The sequence below is a fragment of the Photinus pyralis genome, unplaced genomic scaffold (assembly GCF_008802855.1).
Source record: "Photinus pyralis isolate 1611_PpyrPB1 unplaced genomic scaffold, Ppyr1.3 Ppyr1.4_LG6, whole genome shotgun sequence".
NCBI lineage: Eukaryota > Metazoa > Arthropoda > Insecta > Coleoptera > Lampyridae > Photinus > Photinus pyralis.
In genome coordinates this window covers 28,607,068-28,627,831 of record NW_022170663.1, presented here as the reverse complement: position 1 = coordinate 28,627,831, position 20,764 = coordinate 28,607,068, and the positions used below count along the sequence as shown (strand labels likewise).

Sequence of the window (20,764 nt, the reverse complement as noted above, 5' to 3'; positions counted from 1 at the left end):
TATCTGTCCGTGTGAACGATAACTTTGGTTAGAAATGTCATATCGCGTTGACATCTCCGTTAGTTATGAACTGAATTGCATGAAATTCAATATGGGCCATATATGCCATAGAATACGCAATGCCAAAAGTTGAGTCGAATCGATTCAAAATTCACAGTGCCCTTTTCGCGTCTCGACCATTTATAAACCGAATTGCAAACTTTTTGATTTATAAAAGTATTTAAATGAAATTTGATACATAGGCACTTGGAATAAAGGAAAATCTAACGTGGTTTTGCGTATGCGCACTTCCAACTTTCTTATTTAGAAAAGCATTGAAATGAAATTCTTCTTATAAACAGAAATTGAAGTACCACGTCAAAAATGGATTGCACATGTGCAACACTATCTTTCATATTTGTGGCCGGATTTTTACGATTTTAACAGAAGTTGCATCTTACAAATGGGAAATGAATTCAAGTGGAAATGCGCTTTTTGTAAATCGTTTACGATTACTTTTTAACTTGTTATGTTTCCTTGCACTATTCCTTGCCTTGTTTCCTGGTAATTAATTTTTGCGAAATCGTAACCAAGTTGATCTTATTTTTTCAACTTTGGGCATGAACCGGAACGTAACAAACTAGTAACATAAATTCTGAAAACGCTGACTTAACAAAAAGATCATTCATCACGGTGTAGCAAGATAAGAACAGCGACAAGCTTATTTGCAAAGATACAACAAATAGGATACGGAAAACATCACTCACTTGTCAATTTGCCCATGAAAGTAAAGTAATAATGTTACAGTACAAATAAATCGTGTAAGTAAACGATTACCATCAGCCGATGTAAGTAAGGCGAGAGGGAGATTTTTGCATGCGACTTCCTCTGACGGAAAGAAAGTAACGAGATGACCAATTCTATGAAATGTAAACCAAATAGAAATTACACACGTCGTACTTCTAACTGTTGTTTTACGGTCGTAAAATTGCGAAAATTATTTCGAGTTAGATAAATAATGCTAACTGTACGTTCTACAATTATTATCCAATTCCCTAAAAAAACGTTGTGGCGGTTAATTGAAAGATTGCCGTTACTATTCATTTTATTATTAAATCCTAAACTTATCTAAGAAAAAATCGTGCCATGAACGCACTCGCGTTCAGTAGAGCGTAAAATGTTTCTTGAAAGAGTTTTTTCCAAGTTTCAAGCGTAGATTTTTTGCTTTGTCGAAGAATTACTAGGAAGCTACCCGATTGTGAAACGCAGATTGGTAGTAGCTATATAGTAATTTCTGTAGCCTATGATATGCCACTTAAATCAATTATCTAAACGATTACGTTTGCTTTCAGGACGAGTGAACTTATAGCGTTAATGGCAATTTCTACAACGCTATTTCTATTTATTCACACGAGGGATTTGAGTAGCAAGTTAAAGGAGATGGAGGTGAAAATGCAGCCGGAAGACATGGTTTCTGCCAATCAAATCAGTTCCGGTAAGTGATCGTGATCATTGGATCATCGCTTAAGTTACCCTTATTTACCGATTGACAACAGCCGTTTCTTTGCAATTGAATTTTACGAGCGGAAACATTCTTGTTGGCCATTTTGATGTTGAATAGGACGAACCCTTTCAACCTCTGAGGGGTTTAAAGTAGAGGCACCATACGTCTAACGCCCAGCGTATTATTTCATTTAAAATTACACGCTACATTTTTACGTGGAGTTGGTTTGGCACATTATTTTCTAACCTAATCTTATTTCGCACACTCTAAAACAATAGTTATTTACGAGGTTATTTACATAAAAGTCAGGAAAATGACACATTACTCGAATTCGTACTTAATCATACTCGCAAACATCCATTTTCTAGACCTGTGATACAAACAATTATTGTACATTTTCTTTTAAAAAAACATTACAATCTCTGAGATAATAACATTACAGGTTGTGCTGGTTGTTTATACGATATCCATCCATATCTAATTCGTTGCAAAGAAATCTTAGATGGAAGTAGACATAAAATTTTAATACTTAGGCAGATTAGTAATAATTTACCTCAACGTACAATTACCTAAGTTAGATTATGTTTTATGTCTGTTATGCAACATACGCTAATGAATTATTTCCGGAGACGCTGTTTCGGAATTTGAAACATGCATAACTCGCCTGTGGTGGTACCAAGTGAAACTTTGGAAATTAGGGTATAGTATGTGGGGGGCTGGTTCTACTCTTCATGGTATTCAAATGAAAGGTCTTATCGAGAGGAATTAATATTTACCAACTCCCTTCTCCAATGGCCCCTCATCGTAATCGATGGGTGGGTGTGGCTTTAAATACCACCATTGAATAAAATTCACGGTCCATAGGCCTCAGATCCCCAGTTGTATATTTTCAACCAAAAACGAGTAGTGCCCTTGAGTACTCACACTATAGATTTTGGGAAGGGACCTTTGAATGTATGGAAAGAAAAGAAGTAAAGAAAGGAAAATTTGATAGATTTTCAAGTACCTATAACGAGATGAAAGTTTTAGGGTAGGACCCCCCCCCCCACACCTCAAAGTAAAGAGAAATTTGATGATCCTCTTTCTCCACAATCATTATCATCATTAAATAATTCGTATGCTCATACGAATAAAGTCTTCGTATGGTATGGAATACCTCCCAGGCACAAATACTCCCCAGTAATTTCATGATCCTCTTTCCCTACACTCATGATCGTCATTAAATCGTTCGTATGAATGAAGTCTTCGTGTTTTCATACCTCCCACACCCCTCGGTTCTACCTTTAAATGTATTCGATTGTTTTTACTATGTATGAGTCCTTGGGTCGAAAATTTTAACGTAGACGGCAGTTGCGGGGGTCTGGGGGGGAGGGGGTATAGAACCTCAAATACACCCCAGTAGTTTGGTGATCCTCTTTTGCTACAATCGTGATCATCATTAAATCATTCGTATATCTTATACGAATTAAATCTTCGTTTGCTGAGGGGTATTCCATACTCCCCAGACTCCCCGGTTCTGTTTTCAACCAAAACGAGTAGTGCCCTTTAGTACTCGCCCTATACAGTTCGGGAAGACACCTTTGAATGTATGAAATACTTGCCAAAAAAGGAAAATGCGATTTTTTTTTTAAATATTAATATTAATTAATCGGGTATAGTTCCTCATATGAAAATTCCGTTTCTAACAGAACTTGCTAAAAGAAAATTGAAATGTACCGGGTGACCCAATAAGACTGTTCCTCGGCCATATTTCAAAAACAAAGATGCTGTGGGGCGTTCAATTGTTTTTGCAATAACCTGCTTTAACTTCTTAACCGTTTGACCCATTTTAACAAATTTGGTATGGTTGAAAAGAGCATTCCTTGGGCAATGAAAATCAAAATCAAATATAGTTAATTTAGTTGAATCCTCCTCCGCCAGGGGGTTAGTTTTGACACTATGACCCATAATCCTAAAAAAATTTAAAAAACCAAATGGAATGATATGACTCTTTCTTTATGAAAAAGTAGCCAAATAACACCCAAAGAGGCCAGTGAAAACCGTTTTTTCAAAATTTCGTTCATAACTTCAAATATTGGGAAAATGAGATTAATTAATTAATTAATAAAAATGCTTTAATTGTATCTTAAACTTACTTTTTACGTATTTCCGGTATTTGTCGATGGCGCGAAAGAAAAGCACCCTACACTTTTAGGTGTGCCCTGGAAAATTAAACAAATGAAACACGATGCATTATAAAATAATAACAGCCGTAATCTGTAAATTATTCTGCTGTGTTTACATTCAGAAAGTGCAGTTTTTTGAATTTATAATCTTTTCTAAAATGTCGATTTCTAACCAAGAAGCATTTAATATGCTGGCGATATATTTTGAGTATTTTCAAAATGCGACCATCGCTGCCCACATCTTCTATTTGCGTTACCCGCATCGACCAAGAACCATCGCCGCCAGCATATTAAATACTTCTTGGTTAGAAATCGGCATTTTAGAAAAAATTACAAATTCAAAAAACTGCACCTTCTGAATGTAAACACAGCAGAATAATTTACAAATTACGGCTGTTATTATTTTATAATGCATCGTGTTTCATTTGTTTAATTTTTCAAGGCCTACCCAAAATGTAGGGTCCTTTTCCAAACAATCCTTCGCGCCATCGACAAATACCGGAAATACGTCATATAAGATACAATTTAAGCATCTTTATTAATTAATTAATTAATATCATTTTCCCTATATTTAAGGTTAGGAACGAGATTTTGAAAAACGGTTTTCACTTGCCTCTTTGGGTGTTATTTGGTTACTTTTTCATTAAAAAAAATGTCATATCATTCCATTTAATTTTTTTGATTTTTTTAGGATTTTGGATCATAGTGTCAAAACTAGCCCCCTGGCGGAGAAGGATTGAACTAAATTAACTATATTTTGGTTGATTGGCCATTGCCCAAGGAATGCTCTTTTTAACCATAACAAATTTGTTACAATCGGTCAAACGGTTAAGAAGTTAAAGCAGGTTATTGCAAAAACAATTGAACGCCCCACGCCATCTTTGTTTTGAAATAATTGAGTTTTTGTTTTTACGAAAATGATAGGTAAACTGGTTCTCTTTAAAAATGTGAAAAAAGAATGTTTTGTTTATTATGCGAAATTTAAAGAAAATGCAATTTTAAAATTAAAGATTGCAGTTACGCCCTCTGCTGGTTATTTTTAGAACTTGAAAATATTTTCCAGCGATTTTTATACCCGATTTATCAATAATTTTTTTACCCAATATAACAATATCGTAAGCGGATATGGACTCAAAAAAAGTGTTGGAAAACGACGACCGACCCGTTCAGGGCGTAAATAAATTGTCTTATGTTACTTATTTTTAAATCTAAACACTTAATGTAAGGAAAGTAGAAAGAGAGTTTCAGGTCAGTCTTCGAAACTCGATGGCAGAGCAGAGAGAAGTTAATAAAAATGTGGAAATGAATTTCAAATATCGCCGTACTTCAAGGTTCTTTTCATTTAGCATTGATTAATTGAATTAAATACGTATAATAATTTGCACGTAGCTTGATAATTTGCAAAACTTGCGTGTGGTTTAATTGCTTAAAAATAAATTCAGCTACTGAGGACATAATTTCATTGAAATTAATGGGGCAATTATATGTTGCGCTGATGTTCATTACTTTATTTTATCGAAAATTAAGCCAAATTATGTACCCGGCCAACGCTTATTATTATCACTTAAAATTTAGCCTTTGCGAAATTCAGGATACGACTAACGTCAATAATTGACGCAAAGGCTAAATTTTAAATGATGATAATTATTATTATTTGTAACTGAAATTAAGTTTGCCCAAATATGCGAGCAGCTAAAGTATTTAGCTCAGAGGATTAATTATTCCCTTTTGCTTGTCTCCTTTCTACTTCTACTGTATCTTTTAATTTTAAAGGGTTTTAGCAGTTGTCAATTGAGATTCGGGCTTTGATTTCTCTCCTTCCACTACTCTTTTTCGAAATCGGTTATAATATTAATCCCTCGTATCGCGGGAACGGAATGCCGGAGGAGGGTACTTACAAATGCTATTGGAACGTCTGGGCGAGATAGATAATATTAGTGATGTCGAAACTTACGTGCCAATTTCTCGAAAAGGAGTGTCAGAGTGGGAGCTGAAACTATTATCGAACTGTAGTGCGATCACAACCCTAAACCACAAAATTGTAAAAAAATCTTCTAACTACATCACTGGTTGATAATGTATTATTTATGAATTATATCTCGGCAAGTTATAAAACGAATTGATTGATGTTCTTGTAGTAATATAGAAATTTTCGTCCGTTTGTAATTTGCGTTACGCAAACGAGCACTTTCTACAGCAGTAAAAACTAAGTGCCCATTAGGGAATTATTACGATTAGCCTAAAACATAAGTGGTAATAACGCAATGCATGATCAGTAGAATCTTGGCGGAACTACTACACATATAAATGATGGCAATTAAAATGAACATGGATGAAACAAGTTAGTTGAAAACGGTATGTATTTCATTTTAAAAAAAACTTAATTACTTAAATCACGAAAGATATCTAAGGAAATGGTGATTGCTTTCTTGTGGTCCTAGATGTAAACGCATCCGCTATAAAAATAGGCAAAATTATATTGAAACTGATTTTTTGTGTAAAGTATCCTGATACATAGTCAAGTAGAAATCGTCATGTCTGCAAGCGAGATCCCTTGGCTTAACGCTGAGAGATGCGGTTAAAAATGTCAAATTTTAATCAAAATTTACAACTTTCCGACTATTTGAGCGTTAACCGCGGTGTAGCCAATAGTATTGCGGGCGTATTCGTAAAATTTGGAAACGATTCGTGTTTGGGAGGCCATTGTTATTAGTACGAAAATCTAATTAAAATTTCAATGAGACTAGATTTTTTGGGACCAGTATTTGTGTTTGGAACGTAAACTATAATAACGCGAGTTCCGGTAGTTATCGTTAAAGAAGAAGTTCCGTAGTAAATAAATTCTAAAATGTCAGTTTTATGCATGCAGCAAAAATACGAGCGATCACGAAAAATTAATTGGAAGTAATAGACATCGCGCAAGAATTATTTACGCAGGCAGATACAATTGCCGTATTTGGTCAAGGACAATATTTAAGTAGGCGCGCTAATATATTTTGTTATAACAAAGAACTCTTGTTAAAGCTGCTGTGTAAAGGTTTACTGTCGCGAACAGGATTGAACTTTGGTTGTTCGCAGCCGGTTCTATTTAACGAATTAGAAAAAAATCAATGAGGAACATTATAACGTGCACATTTTTACGTAGTGAAATTTTTCGCCTACTTGTGACAATTTAACAAAGCGGGTCCAGTGTGGTTTGTCCGTAACTTTTAAACTACAAGGAGACCCCAGAAAAGACTGCGTACCGAGAAATCATCAATCATCAAATCATTCGAAAATTCCTAGAAGTTGAGTTTTACCTTCGGCGAAATTCCAGTATACAGCTCTAGTTGTCTGTTTCTCCTGAACCATTGTCGCTGTAAGCATTGTCTCCAGTCTAGTTGTATGTCAGCATCGTAGTCTGCGGAATATGAAGTACTATTCTTTCAATTTAGTAAGGTAGTAGTTTCATAAGGAAATCAGCGATTGAAACTGTTTTGTTTTATGAACCAACAACAACGGTTTGGTTTAAAAGGAAAGAAATCCAAAATTTTGATTTCGAAAGAAGAATAAATTCAACCCTTTTTATTGCAAAAGCCCATTGCATAGTATATTATTATAGGCGTGAGCACAGACAACATGTCTGTGGCGTGAGCTAGGGCATGAGGTTATAATGTTCTAATCCTAGTAATTGACAAATGTGTTCTGTTCGAGATTTTTCTCGGCCACCTGTCCAAAAATGGAAAATCATCTTTGCCGTATTTGTTACACATTTCTCTTGCACGCCAAATGGCGTTAAATACATACAAGGTATGTGCTCTTCATTGACCGAACTGACCTAGACAACATGTACGTTCCTGTTCTGCTTTTTTCCAACTCCATTTCACACAAAGAAAAAAAGTTCGTACAGTAATCAAATTTAATTGACCAAATAAAACCACCATAAACGTACAATGGGAAGGTTTTGTTAGCACATTAAATTTCACCCACGCGTAATTAACAGCTATCACTTATAAAACATTATCGAGGAAAAAATAACGGCACCTTTTGTTCTTAGATTTGTTCTCCTGAACTACTTTATCTAGAGTTCGCACAGACATAAGGTCAACGATAATTTATTCGCTTTATGACGATAGTTTTTGCTGTACGCTAGGATTATAAAGACCGAATCGTAAATCTGTAGGTTTTAAAATGCAGTTTTCGGAATAAATTAGTACTAGCCAGATACCAAAACAGCCAATTAGTAATCGTTACTTGTAATTTACCTAAATTTACCAATTAAATTGCCGTTAGTTTTACGAATTTACGATTTTGTGGCGTGGTTTGTAGATGCGAGTTGATTCATAAATTTTTTTCATAGAGTCGTTCGTCGGTGGTAACCTAAATACATAAAAAGTAAACTAATCCCGATATCTAGAAGTCGAATTCAGACGACGTTATGAGATCCGTCCGCATCCAGATTTATCTTATTTTTACTCAGTACAGAGCTCCTGCATTTTGCTATAACATGTTTGACAAAGTGACCCAAAGCTTGAGTTTCACGTTCGAGTTAGCGGACGTAAAATATTACTTTCAAGTTTCATCCCTAGGACCCACTTTAAACCCTATATCTCTGAATCCCTTTATCATAAAAATGGCAATTTTGGAATATTTGGTAGTTACTTAGAAAGAAAATGCATATCAAATGTGCAATTATAACAATTAATAATGTTTATAATGGTGAGAATGGTCGTTCACTGTATATTATGTTAGCCGTTTGTGATTAAGCTGCTTGCGGATTAATTTTTCTCACCTTTATCATTGTTTAAAAAGTATTTAAACAGTGCCTTTATCCTTATTCATTGGCTGCTGTGGATCCACCTTATTGCATGAGGATGTCGGGTCTCCCACAAGATTTTGTGATCTGCCTCCATTTTCAATCCAGTTTTCTATATATTCGACTGCGACTGCCGAACTCTTCGAACCGCAATGCCTTCGCACTGAAAAAATCAGCTCCCGCATCTGCAAACAATATACGACGAACCGCATACGATTTTCAGTAGGAGAAATGTCTGCCACTCAGTTCGCATACGGAAACCAGACTTTTAATCGGGCTCATATTCAATAGCCCTGATCCTTGAACCGGTACAAATCGCCTTCGGCCACATTTAATGGCAAATAAATACACATTCCAAAATATTAACATATATTGAACTTTAAAAAAAAACAGTCAATTTCGGCCCTCGTGTACGACCCTTCAAAGATCATTTACTCGCTTCATTAAAATATCTAGTACTCAAAACTGCTCTATGTTTGACTCTTTTTAGCGTAACACAACGAAGTTGAGGTAAAGCTTATGTGTTCGTGTTTCCGTCCGTCCGTCCGTCCGTCCGTCCGTCCGTCCGTCCGTTCCATCGAGATCTCGGCCCCTGGGCCACCTAGAGACTTCGGGTTTTCGCTAATTGATAGCTGTTATGGTCTATATTTGCCCAATTCGATCAGTTTCATTTAACTCCATATTTTGCGCAGACTGCGCAATGCCAACTTTCATATTTATGGGGATATTTCTTTGAAATTTTAACCACAGACCTTCTAGTAAAGATAAACATTTCGCGCATAGTAAAAATTATGTGGGCATGCGCAGTGACTGCGCAATGCCAACTTTCTTATTTATGGAGATATTGCTTTGAAATTTTAACCACAGACGCTTCTAGTAAACGCAAACATTTCGCACATAGTAAAAATAATGTGTGGGCATGCGCAGTGATGTGTGGGCATACTGCGCAATGCCAAATTTCTTATTTATGGAGATATTTCTTTGAAATTTTAACCACAGGCGCTTCTAGTAAAGGTAAACATTTCGCACATAGTAAAAATTATGTGGGCATGCGCAGTGACTGCGCAATGCTAACTTTCTTATTTATGGAGATACTTCTTTGAAATTTTAGCCACAGGCGCTTCTAGTAAAGGCAAACATTTCGCACATAGTAAAAATTATGTGGGCATACGCAGTGACTGCACAGGTTGCTCATAGCAACTTTCTTATGTATGGTAATATTTCTTTGAAACTTTATAACTTATAACTCCTCTCTTTCTCTGGACGTGGATGTGCTTCAATATGCAGATTCGACATTTTGTGTGCTTTTGGTGACGATGCGTCGTTTCAATACTTTGTGTTACGCGGCAATACCCACGAGTGGGTTTTGGAACATTTTTTTTATCTACGACCCTTCAAAAATTACCATTATCCAGTGCCCAAAACTGTACTATGATTGGCCACTTTTTTCTTATCTACACCTCTTTAAAAATCACTACTAGCTCCATTAAAATATCCAGTGGCCAAAACTGTACTATGATTGGCCACTATGATTAACACTTCCTTAAATGCAGAATGAAACGAAAAACGGAATATCTGCTTTTTACAAACAAATCTAAGTCATAAAATTTATATTTTCAACTCAGTTAGACGATTTTCACTACTTAATATTGTATTTATATGCAAAACTTTCTTTTCTTCTAACTACATGGTAATTGCTTACCTACAGTAGATGATTTTAAAAACTTTCAAACAGGTTACAACAAAGAACAGACCGATTCTTTAAGGAATGATTCTATAACTGTTTAAACGTCAATCGGTAACAATCCTTAAACTAAAACGATGTGCACTGAATACAAAGAAAAGAACCCATTTTAATCATGCAGCGTCTAAAACTAACATTTGAGTCGTCCAGCCTTGGAATACTGGGTCACCTTCTATTAAGTCAGACTGAACGGAAACGGAAGTTGTTAATGCTGAACCCTGGATCGTAGCGGAAAAGCTGTATAAATTGCAAAATTTCAGTTAATGCTCGCTGTAATCCAAGTGTCAGCATGAATTGGATGAGAAATGCATTGATTAATACTTTACGGCAGATGACTGATCTCCCTTAAATAAACACGTACATTTACTGTCGAAATCTGTGTTAGTTTTTAAAATTCTCGCGTCGGCGTTCTGCTATTTTTCGTATTGTGCAATATTGTTATTGGCATTGATTTAATAACCGAAGAATTTACACCTTACGCACCAATTAATGACTTCCCGCTGACCGCTTAATACTCCGAAAAAATCTCTCTCTTAATCCCCACTCTATAATTCTCCAAAAACGCTTACAGAATGTTGCTAATAGGGTAGAGCCGCCATCTGTACTCGTTAATTCAATAGACTTCGCCTTCTAAACTAATCACGCGCCTATAAAAGCCATCAGACCCAACATCAGCAATTCTTTCCATGTTCTGCTAGACACTGACACGTAATTAATTTCGCGTTATCAACCGCCAGACGGGCGCCAAAGACACCAATCCTCAGGTTTATGTTTCTTCCTGCTCTCTCTTTCACACCTGCAGATGAAATGATGACGTGATGAATTTACACAAACTTAAATTCAATTGCATTTATTTTCAAAGACACTAATCCAAGGTGCATCCAAATTAAGATCAATGTTGCCCTCTCTTAATCACACGAGAAGAGCTCTAGGGACTCCATTGGTTACAAGGAAGGAAAAAGAGCTATTAAAAACTTAGGAAATGTACGCACTTACTTTCTCACTTCTTTTCCAATTTGCATTTACAATTTTACATTACAATAGTGAATGTAATTAATAATACTGTTATGTAACGGAGCCGGACAATCACACCAACGTTCACGGGACGAAGAATACACATAATATATAATGTTTGTTTATGGCGAGTTCAGGCGCCTGGAAAAATATAACTGCAAACAACTCCAACAAATATATTACGCCCCCACACAAAACAAACAAAACCCCCAACTCATCATACAAGCCGATAATAAATATCGAAATTGAAGTCACCTACCTGCGAATTGTTAAAATACACGAGGAAAGTGTCTAACTCACACACATCTTCACGCTACCCTACATTATCTAAACCCCCTGTATATTAATCTCAAATGAAGGACACCCACACATATGAAAAGTTCCACTTTAACTACGCAACGAAAACTACAATATGATCCAACCTGAATTAACATCCTGTACATGTACCTCTTCAACCTTACCTTAACAAATAATAAAACCACCCTGTAGTGAAAATATGATAACATTAGTTAAACTAAATGGAAATTTCCCAAAACAATTGGAATATAATTCGTATTTTTAAACCCTAAAGGAAGCAACATGCTCATTTAAACTTCTACGCACATGAGCAAACATTAAGCATTTGCCATCTATAAGAAATACACAAAGCTACGTATCCCTAAATATGCCCTTTACATTTACCAACTGTTAGTTTATTTGCGAAATGTTTTATAAGACCTTGCAAATTCAAATTTATAAAAACAAACAAACACTCGGCTTGTCCAAATGACAAAAGATTAAAAATTTACTAGGTTCATAAACACGTCCTCTCTTTTTTACTTCCTGCAGCTTTTACAAACAAACGTTATCGCGAACCACTTCCACTTTTGTTTTTTTAAAGATGCAATATTTTGGTAAATCCCTTTGATATACTATTAAAAACACTTGTCTTATCACGTACGCAAAATGTTATCAATTATTGTCTTATTCCGTTTACTTTTAACACACGTCCGTATCAAATAAACTCTAAAAGTAAAGAAATTATACACAAACAAAAAAGTGCTAACTTTATCAGCTTAAAATGTCTTATCAAATCAAATGAAAGCAGTAATTTCGTATTTTTAACTAATGATCGCCTACATTTCATTTAATAAACAACGAACCATCCGTAGTGATGATAAATCTTTCTCAATAAGCATAAAATAACTACGCAAGCTGAAATTATACTCTTGCTTTCATTTTTTTTTCTCCGTCAAGTTTCACCCAAAATATAAACCAAATCGAACAATCAGGGGAAGACCACGCCTGCGCCCAACGTCCTAAATACCCGAGTTTATCTTTTTCAGGGTCCTAATTCTATCAGGTCATCTGTCAGCTTAAAGGGGGTTTACGCAAACGGGATGTTTTTGCTGATCTTACTCCCTACGGAAATTACTCGAAGGGTGGCGACCGGGCGGACGCAGCCAACTGGCATCCGATAACCATTGGACCTGCGCTTCAGCGCCTGTTGCACCGAATTTTATCATTTGATTTAACCCTTTTCGAAGGTCGAGAGTTGGACTTACCCTCAACGTTGGACACGGCCTTCACCTTCTTCCAGGCCAGATGAATGGAGGTTAACTCTAAACATTTCACGTCCATCTCATGTCCGCGTCCAGGAAAAGTCCGTGCCTCGGTCCAAACCCATTTTTAGGATCACCGGACGGCTAATTCAGACGGTAGGTAGTTTCAACATCTTCAAATACCTGGGTCACCAGTTCGGGGCGTCGAGGGCGGCCAGGCCCAGCCTCTTCAACCTAGATTCATGGTTACGCAAGTAGGACAGGGCGCCGCTTCGCCCGCAACACAAGTACGCGGTTCTACGCACATATCTTGTCCCTAGGATGTAGAATTCCCCCACGACTACCGCTCAGTTATCGGAAGCCTCGGTTATTCACCTAAACCTCCACACGGGGAATCAGATTACCCGCGCGAGTGCCAGCGATGGAGGTCTGGACTTGTCCGAACTACGCCGCCTAATCACATCTCGGTCCCGCATTGGACTTTGCTGCGAAGACCAAGAAACTGGTAAAAAGACCTCCCCACTACTACTAGTGAGAAGAGATTTCAGAGGGGTGCGCAAGTGTTTTTTTATCCCATGTGGTACAGAGATGTCACGTTACACTTCACGTACTCTTAAAGCGCCATAACGAAATTATCCGGATGGTAGTTCGCCATGCCAGGCAAAGAGGGGGTGATGGAAGTCGAGCCGCGAGGGTATCATCCACACCCTCAACTGTTTATTTCTTCCCAGAGAATTGGGCATCATAGTCTAGGCGGAAAGAGGACACCTCTAGATGCACCCAAAGATGAAGGCGATATCTGAATTCATCAAGTTCATATTTTGGGACAGGGCGCAGAGTGGACTAGTAAAGCGGTAGTAATTTGAACACCACTATAACTACTTAAGTAAAGACAATTTCTAAAATTTCAACGACATCTTATATCATAATATCCCCTGTGTATGTAACGTAAAAGACAATGTGTGCAAAGCAACTATTGTTGTTAATGCGATTAGTACAAATTATGTAATGCAAAACGTCACTGCAGAACATTCATTCGTGCATTATCCCTACGCTACTGTCAACACAATTCTAATTTTTCTCATTCTTTACAGGTGATAGCGGACCTGCCTCATACGATATGAAGGCTATGATGAAAATGCTCCAAGGCACCGGAGGGGTAAGAACATGCTCGTAAAGCAATTTAACTCAAATTAACCCGCCTCGGCCATTTATTCCAGTTTGCAAAGCGTATTACCCGGTCACACCTCCCTAAACACAATGGAAAGGAACCGTTTTTTTTTTCACAGATCCGAGAGCATCGTTTTTAATTAATTTATCCGCGTATTGAACTTGCAAACGTTATTAAAATTATTATGTTCGGGTCTGGTTGCTAACCACAATGATTTTTCAGGTGACTTCACTAAACCCCTACGAACTGAACAACACCCGGAACGCACAGCAGGACGTAATCTTCTTCAATCGGGTTCCGAAGGTGGGTTCGCAAACGTTTATGGAATTACTACGCAGGCTGAGTATACGAAATGAGTTTGGGTTCCACCAGGATCGCGTGCAGAGGGTTGAAACCATTCGTTTGCCGCCCGAAGACCAGTTACGTTTAGCTGCACTTGTTTCCGGTTATGAGTCACCTTCAGTGTACATCAAGCACGTGTGTTTTACAAACTTTTCAGAGTGGGTATACACTACTTTAGTGGCTTGCTTAATGGTGGTCTTTGCAGGTTTGGTCTTCCCGAGCCGATTTACGTGAATCTCGTCAGAGACCCCGTAGAAAGAGTCATCTCCTGGTATTACTACATAAGAGCGCCTTGGTATTACGTCGAACGGAAACTGGCGTTTCCCGATATACCGCTTCCAGACCCGAAGTGGCTAAAAAAGGTTAGCGACCAACACTCCTCTTTTACCAAATCACGTGAGCATTTCAGGATTTCGAAACATGCGTCCTGTCGAATGATCGCGAATGCAAGTATTTAAAAGGCGAAACCAGAGAGGGAATAGGAGACCACCGTCGGCAATCGATGTTTTTCTGCGGTCATTCCGAAGAGTGCACGCCGTTTAACACAGAAGGTGCTTTACAAAGGGCGAAAATGGCGGTGGAAAAACACTACGCGGTCGTCGGTGTTCTCGAAGATTTAAACACGACCATGACTGTTCTCGAAAACTATGTACCTAAGTTTTTCAAAGGCGCGTCTGAGATTTACTGGGGTCAGTATCTCGACCGAAGCTTCACAAGCTGAACGTGTTTGTTTCAGAGGAAATTAGCAGGTATAATACAATCAACAGGAACACTTTCAAACCCCAGGTCGATGAGAAGGTGAAAGACATCGTCCGACAAAATTTCACCAAGGAGATAGAATTTTACGAGTTTTGCAAGCAGCGATTGCACAAACAGCTGTACGCGCTTAAACTACAGAAACCATAAAGTCAGTGTGATTAGTTAAAGAGATGTTACGCATCGAACAGTGTGATTAGAGACTCTGTCTGAGGCTTTGGGTCGGCGTTTCCCGTCTCTCATTTCGTTCTTCGCCTTGGGTGCACTACCTAGGAAGTTATACTCCAAATGGAAGTGTTCCCAAGTAAGTTTAACGGGCGACAACTAAAGCGTACCCCTAGGATTTAAGTATTATTGATGTGATTATTGTTTTATATTTATTTTAGTTAATTTTTTGTTAACTTCAATAATTGTACATACGCAACTGAGAGGAATATATTTAGAATGTTTGCAATTGATTAGTTTATTGTCCCTATATTAGTAAACATTCTGACCAAACACGGTAGTTCGAACGTAGGGTTTTGACTATTTTAGAAGTGCTAATTTACTCTCTCCACGGAAAGACTTTTCCCTTACCTCCACCTGAAAGGCGCGCAACGAAGTGTAATCAATATCTGCAGTAACACGCTACTGTACAGGGTGACCCAATAAGACTGCTCCTCGGCCATATCGCTGGAAAATATTTTCAAGTTCTAAAAACTACCACCAGTGGGCGTAACTGCCATCTTAAATTTTAAAATTGCATTTGCTTTAAATTTCGCATAATAAACTAAACATTCTTTTTTCACATTTTTAAATAAGACCAGTTTATCTATCATTTTCGTGAAAACAAAAACTCAGTTATTTCAAAAACAAAGATGGCGTGGGTCGTTCAAATGTTTTTGCAATAACCTGCTTTAACTTCTTAACCGTTTGACCGATTGTAACAAATTTGGTATCATTGAAAAGAGAATTCCTTGGGCAACAAGAATCAACCAAAATATAGTTAATTTAGTTGAATCCTTCTCCGCCAGGGGGCTAGTTTTGACACTATGATCCAAAATCCTAAAAAAATCAAATGGAATGATATGACTTTTTCTTTATGAAAAAGTAGCCAAATAACATCCAAAGAGGCCAGTGAAAACCGTTTTTCAAAATCTCGTTCCTAACCTGAAATATTGGGAAAATGTGATTAATTAATTAATTAATAAAAATGCTTAAAATGTATCTTATTTGACGTATTTGCGGTATTTGTCGATGGCGCGAAAGATTGTTTGGAAAATGACCCTACACTTTTAGGTAGGCCTTGGAAAATTAAACAAATGAAACACGATGCATTATAAAATAATAACAGCCTTAATTTGTAAATTATTCTGCTGTGTTTACATTCAGAAAGTGCAGTTGTTTGAATTTGTAATCTTTTCTAAAATGCCGATTTCTAACCAAGAAGCATTTAATATGTTGGCGGCGATGGTTCGTGGTTGATTCGGATAACGGAAATAGAAGTTGCGGGCAGCGATTGTCGCATTTCGAAAATACTCAAAATATATCGCTAGCATATTAAATGCTATGTAGACGGTAACGGTGAGAAGAAACGGAGTGCTTCGGATCCTAGTAGAAGGTGCGGAAACTCTATTGCCGGTGTCAGGTGATCCACATACCTCAAAGGAAAAACGGCGTTTCCAGGAATCGGAGGGGTTCAGAAAATGGTGGCGGTCACTTCGGAAAAACTAAAACAAAATTACGGCAAATTCCCTAGCGGGAATGAAAGCAAGAAAACACAAATCGACGGAAGCGGCGGAAACGTAATGGCGGGAAAGCGAATAATATCTCCCCCCTGATAATTAGTGAAACGGAAAGTAACAAGAAGCTCACCTTGAAATTAACGGAGTTTTTATTAAGTTCGCTAAAAGCCAATTCCAATAAATACGGTGCGGCACCTCAATTGCAAAAGCGAACATGAAACGGTACAGGATGCAAAGAAATGTAACTGGCGAAAGTACAATGCGATCAAAAATGAGTTGCTGTCGAGTTACCTTTGGAATTTTTGTTTACATGGAAAATCGTATTTAACTTAATCTTCCAAAGGCAACTCGACAGCAACTCATTTTTGATCGCCCGTTACAACAAGACAAAAAATTTAAATACGGTTAAAACACCAAAGGCAAAGGATGCAGACAGCAAAAGAGTTTACGTTTCGGTTAACTCCTTATATGCAAAAGATTGATGATTTAAATACGGTACAATTGCAAAAGTAAAAAGAAACAAATTCATAGTGCCTTTTCTATTTATCTAAACGCCCATTTCTAGTAGCGATAAATTGGAATTCCCATCTGGTACGCTGATACTTTCGATAGGTACGTTCAAACAAATTAAAATTGTTTTCAATTAATTACTCCTTCCCCCGTCATCGGAAAAATATGGGACCGACTTCAGACTTCAAGTTTTTTAAGAACGCTTTTTTTGAGATAAGGCCCAGCTGAATCGGACGGATTTCTGTAACTCATTTAAATGTCAATCCTTTTATCCAATTAACACCCATTGTTAAATGGAATTCGCAGGATCAACCGAATCGGCGCTATTTGGCTGATAACGGCTAAACTTGCATGACCTTGCATTTTGCAATAATAAATTGAAAATCCAAGATCTCCCCTTAAAATATAATGAAGTAAAATTTACAAAAGTTGTTTACACAGTTGTTTTACTTCATTATATTTTATGGGGAGATCTTGGATTTTCAATTTATTCCGTTTACCCCATTTGGCGCTGGAACCATTACATTGTCAATATGACCTTGCAATTCCAATGTTTGCTTTAAATTTCCCGTAGAAAACGAAACCTACTAATAATGGCGTATCATGTCAGAAATTCTAAAATATTAATTTGCCTCTTCTTCTCTGACAAGAGAGATTTCGGCGGCTGTAAAATCAGTTTTAATATCCCTACAGGGACGATTGCAAAACTGATAAATTCACTACTTAACTTAGGTGCGTTATCAGCGGTAAGGTAAACAATTAAACAAAATGAAAACACACAAAGATTACATCTCGTCTTCTAGAGCAAATAAGTAAATTCAGAAACTGCTTAGTGTTAGTAACGAAGCGCCCAACTTAAAACGCTTCTAGATACCGGGTGTTCAGCAAAGTTGGTCGATTCGACAAACATAAAAATTGTCGGGGAATCGATACGAGCCCTCTGTGCTCAGATACTACTTCCCTTCCCATCCTTTCCAACCTTCCTGTCAAATATAAAATTCAACATCGTTGTTCTTCTGGAGCCATGGAGGATTTTGTTGTATAAGTATGTTAGAGTAGTAGAAGACAATCTGGAACGAGGTTTGTGCCGCCTTGAGTGAGATTAAGAATGGCTTTACTGTGTTGGCACCCTGGTTGGCACCTACTAGCATCCGTCCCTTGACACCTTTAGCACCTCGGGTACCGCCCGAAATATAGGTACAGTATGGAGTGATGTGGACGATTCCGACCGTTATGAAGGAAAGTGCAGAAACGTTTTCACATGTTTTCCTCCATAACTCCATCAGCATGATAATTCATCTTCAACAATTTCTTGTTTTTAGCGCATTTTTAAGAATTAAAAAAATGTGCTATTGTTTGCGTTCTGTCCGTCCGTCCGTCCGGACCCACTTCTGCCGTTTCGAACTACTTCTAGGGAAATGGTCCTAGAGCTCTGGAATTTTTTGCAGTAGGTAGGTAGCCTATACCTTGCAGGTGTGCCAGACGGCCATCAAATTTCTCTGTCTAAAAGAGCCCCCCCCCCCCCATGAATTATTTCCTGAGATGCTGTTTTTGAAAGTAAAACGTGCATAACTTTTACATACGACAACCAATTGGTCTCAGATTTTGTATACGCATGTCTTTAGTGGTTCCAAGTTAAACTTTAGAAAAAAAAGGGGGAGGGGGTAACCACATATTCTACCCTTCATGGTATTCTAATGAAAGGTCTCATCGAAATAAATTGGTTCATACAAACTATAACTTTCCCGTGCGACTCTTTTTCGAAATCAGTGGGCGAGGGGCCCTGAGGGATGAGGGGGGGGGGGGCTAGTTTTTCCTTCATGGTACTCTAATGAAAGGTCTCAACGAAAGGAATTAATTTCTACCAACCATAGCCCTCCTCCTCGCCCTCTTATCGTGATAGGGTATTCTCAGAGGGCGATTGAGACGTCTGCAAGAAATATATCCATTGGTGATGTCCAAACAAAAAAGCTATTTCGGTTAAAAAAGTGCCCTTTATCTGCACAAGAGTTGTGCACAATTTATACTTGTTTAATTTAACCACATCACGAATTCAGCCTTTGGATTTTGTGTTTCTCGGTTTTTATGTGGCTGTAATTCTTAACACAAAACGCACGTAAACGGTTTGTTTAAGTACGTATTATCCTTCATTTGAAATACTACAAAGAATAATCGATACAAATAACGTTTGACCTATATAGAAAATAAATTACTACCCTTGTCTGTTTTTTAACAATCGATTATTGATTATGGCGCAAGTCGTATTTGATGTCGGTCAAAGGTTCGAGGTGACTGGTGAGGGCTCATTGAGTTAGAAAAATGAAAGCAGTAGTTTCTTTATTTTTGATGTCCTTACAGCTCCACAAGCTTAATTCTAAAATTTGAAACAATGAAACGCCGTTGTAGGTATGTATGTACTAAAATAGTAATAAATTGAGAAGATTTTTAGGAAAGAAGGTTTAATATAAGAGTTCTTCATTTGTCTTAATTTATATTTTAGTGAAAAGGTATGAAAAGATTCCCAAGAATTGGAATCATCTCTACAGTGTGACCCAATTTCGATGGGATTAAATGGGTAACTATCTTATTAGTGCAGATACATGAAAACGGGTTAGGTACCTACTCGTGACTTTTTTTTCATGCTATTCCATTACCGTTTCCCGAAATACGCTGCTCTCTTTTGTTTTTTCCCTGAAAAATGGCCGATTCCATCAATTTGTGGTAACTTCCAATTTGATATTTTTTAATGGAAATTGTAATTGCCCGTGGTTTTAAAAGATTGCTCGTTTTTCGAGCTTTCAGAAAATGTATAATATGCCATTACTTATTTTCAATAATAAGTTCTCTACAATAAATTTTGTTTATTAATACATCTTGTCTGAAAATAAACAACACAAGATATAGTCGCCTATGAAAAACAGTAAACAGCTGTGGTTTGTTTTTTTTTAGTATTTTGTCAAAATAGATTGCATTCTTCAGGTTAGTGACATTTTAAAATCATTTAAAATAAATTTCCAAATGGCTATTACTAACTATGAAAAATATAACATGCTAAAAGTATTTATTCTGTGAAACAAAAAGTAGCAAGTCTTCAATATCAGTTACAATTTCCAGAAAGGATACAACCATATGTTGTTATTTATTACTTTTAATCGTGACACCATGCTTGAAATTAATTATATTATGTGTTAATGTATACATTTTAGGTTAAAAGATAATAATTTAACTGAATTTGGTTCATTTGTCCAGCCTCAAAATGGCACACAATATTGCGGTGTTTCGAGGACTAAAACATTAAACATTTTAAAACGTTACAAATGAAATACTATACATAACATAAGATTTCTTTAAGATTTCTTATTTAGATATTGTCCTGTTATAGAGTATTTACTTGTTTGGACAATAAATATTATTATTAATATTTTTTTTAATAACCTTAAAGTGTGCGCTTTCGATAACTGTGACCATTGAGCGCCACGATTAAGTTTTGTCAGAGCAGATAATTATTATTTTGCAGCA

General features: G+C 37.0%; 1 protein-coding gene and 1 long non-coding RNA gene across 2 annotated transcripts; both read left to right on the top strand.

The window, feature by feature from the left end:
* Nucleotides 1–1,300: 1,300 nt before the first annotated feature.
* LOC116173404 (heparan sulfate 2-O-sulfotransferase pipe) lies at nucleotides 1,301–15,465 on the top strand. Its single transcript, XM_031490862.1, has 6 exons — nucleotides 1,301–1,474; nucleotides 13,837–13,901; nucleotides 14,136–14,413; nucleotides 14,461–14,617; nucleotides 14,665–14,944; nucleotides 14,992–15,465. Exons 1-6 carry the CDS (start codon nucleotides 1,354–1,356, stop codon nucleotides 15,159–15,161), a joined length of 1,071 nt encoding a protein of 356 aa, XP_031346722.1. The 5' UTR covers nucleotides 1,301–1,353; the 3' UTR covers nucleotides 15,162–15,465.
* Nucleotides 15,466–19,533: 4,068 nt separating this feature from the next.
* Nucleotides 19,534–20,560, top strand: LOC116173405. Its single transcript, XR_004145935.1, has 3 exons — nucleotides 19,534–19,651; nucleotides 19,746–19,820; nucleotides 20,452–20,560. It is a non-coding gene; the product is annotated as an uncharacterized LOC116173405 (long non-coding RNA).
* Nucleotides 20,561–20,764: the final 204 nt, after the last annotated feature.

Coding starts and splice junctions, on each gene's coding strand:
- LOC116173404 (XM_031490862.1), top strand. CDS start 1,354: ATGGCAATTTCTACAACGCTATTTCTATTTATTCACACGAGGGATTTG. Junction 13,902..14,135: donor TGCTCCAAGGCACCGGAGGG/GTAAGAACATGC, acceptor ATGATTTTTCAG/GTGACTTCACTAAACCCCTA. Junction 14,414..14,460: donor TGTTTTACAAACTTTTCAGA/GTGGGTATACAC, acceptor TGGTCTTTGCAG/GTTTGGTCTTCCCGAGCCGA.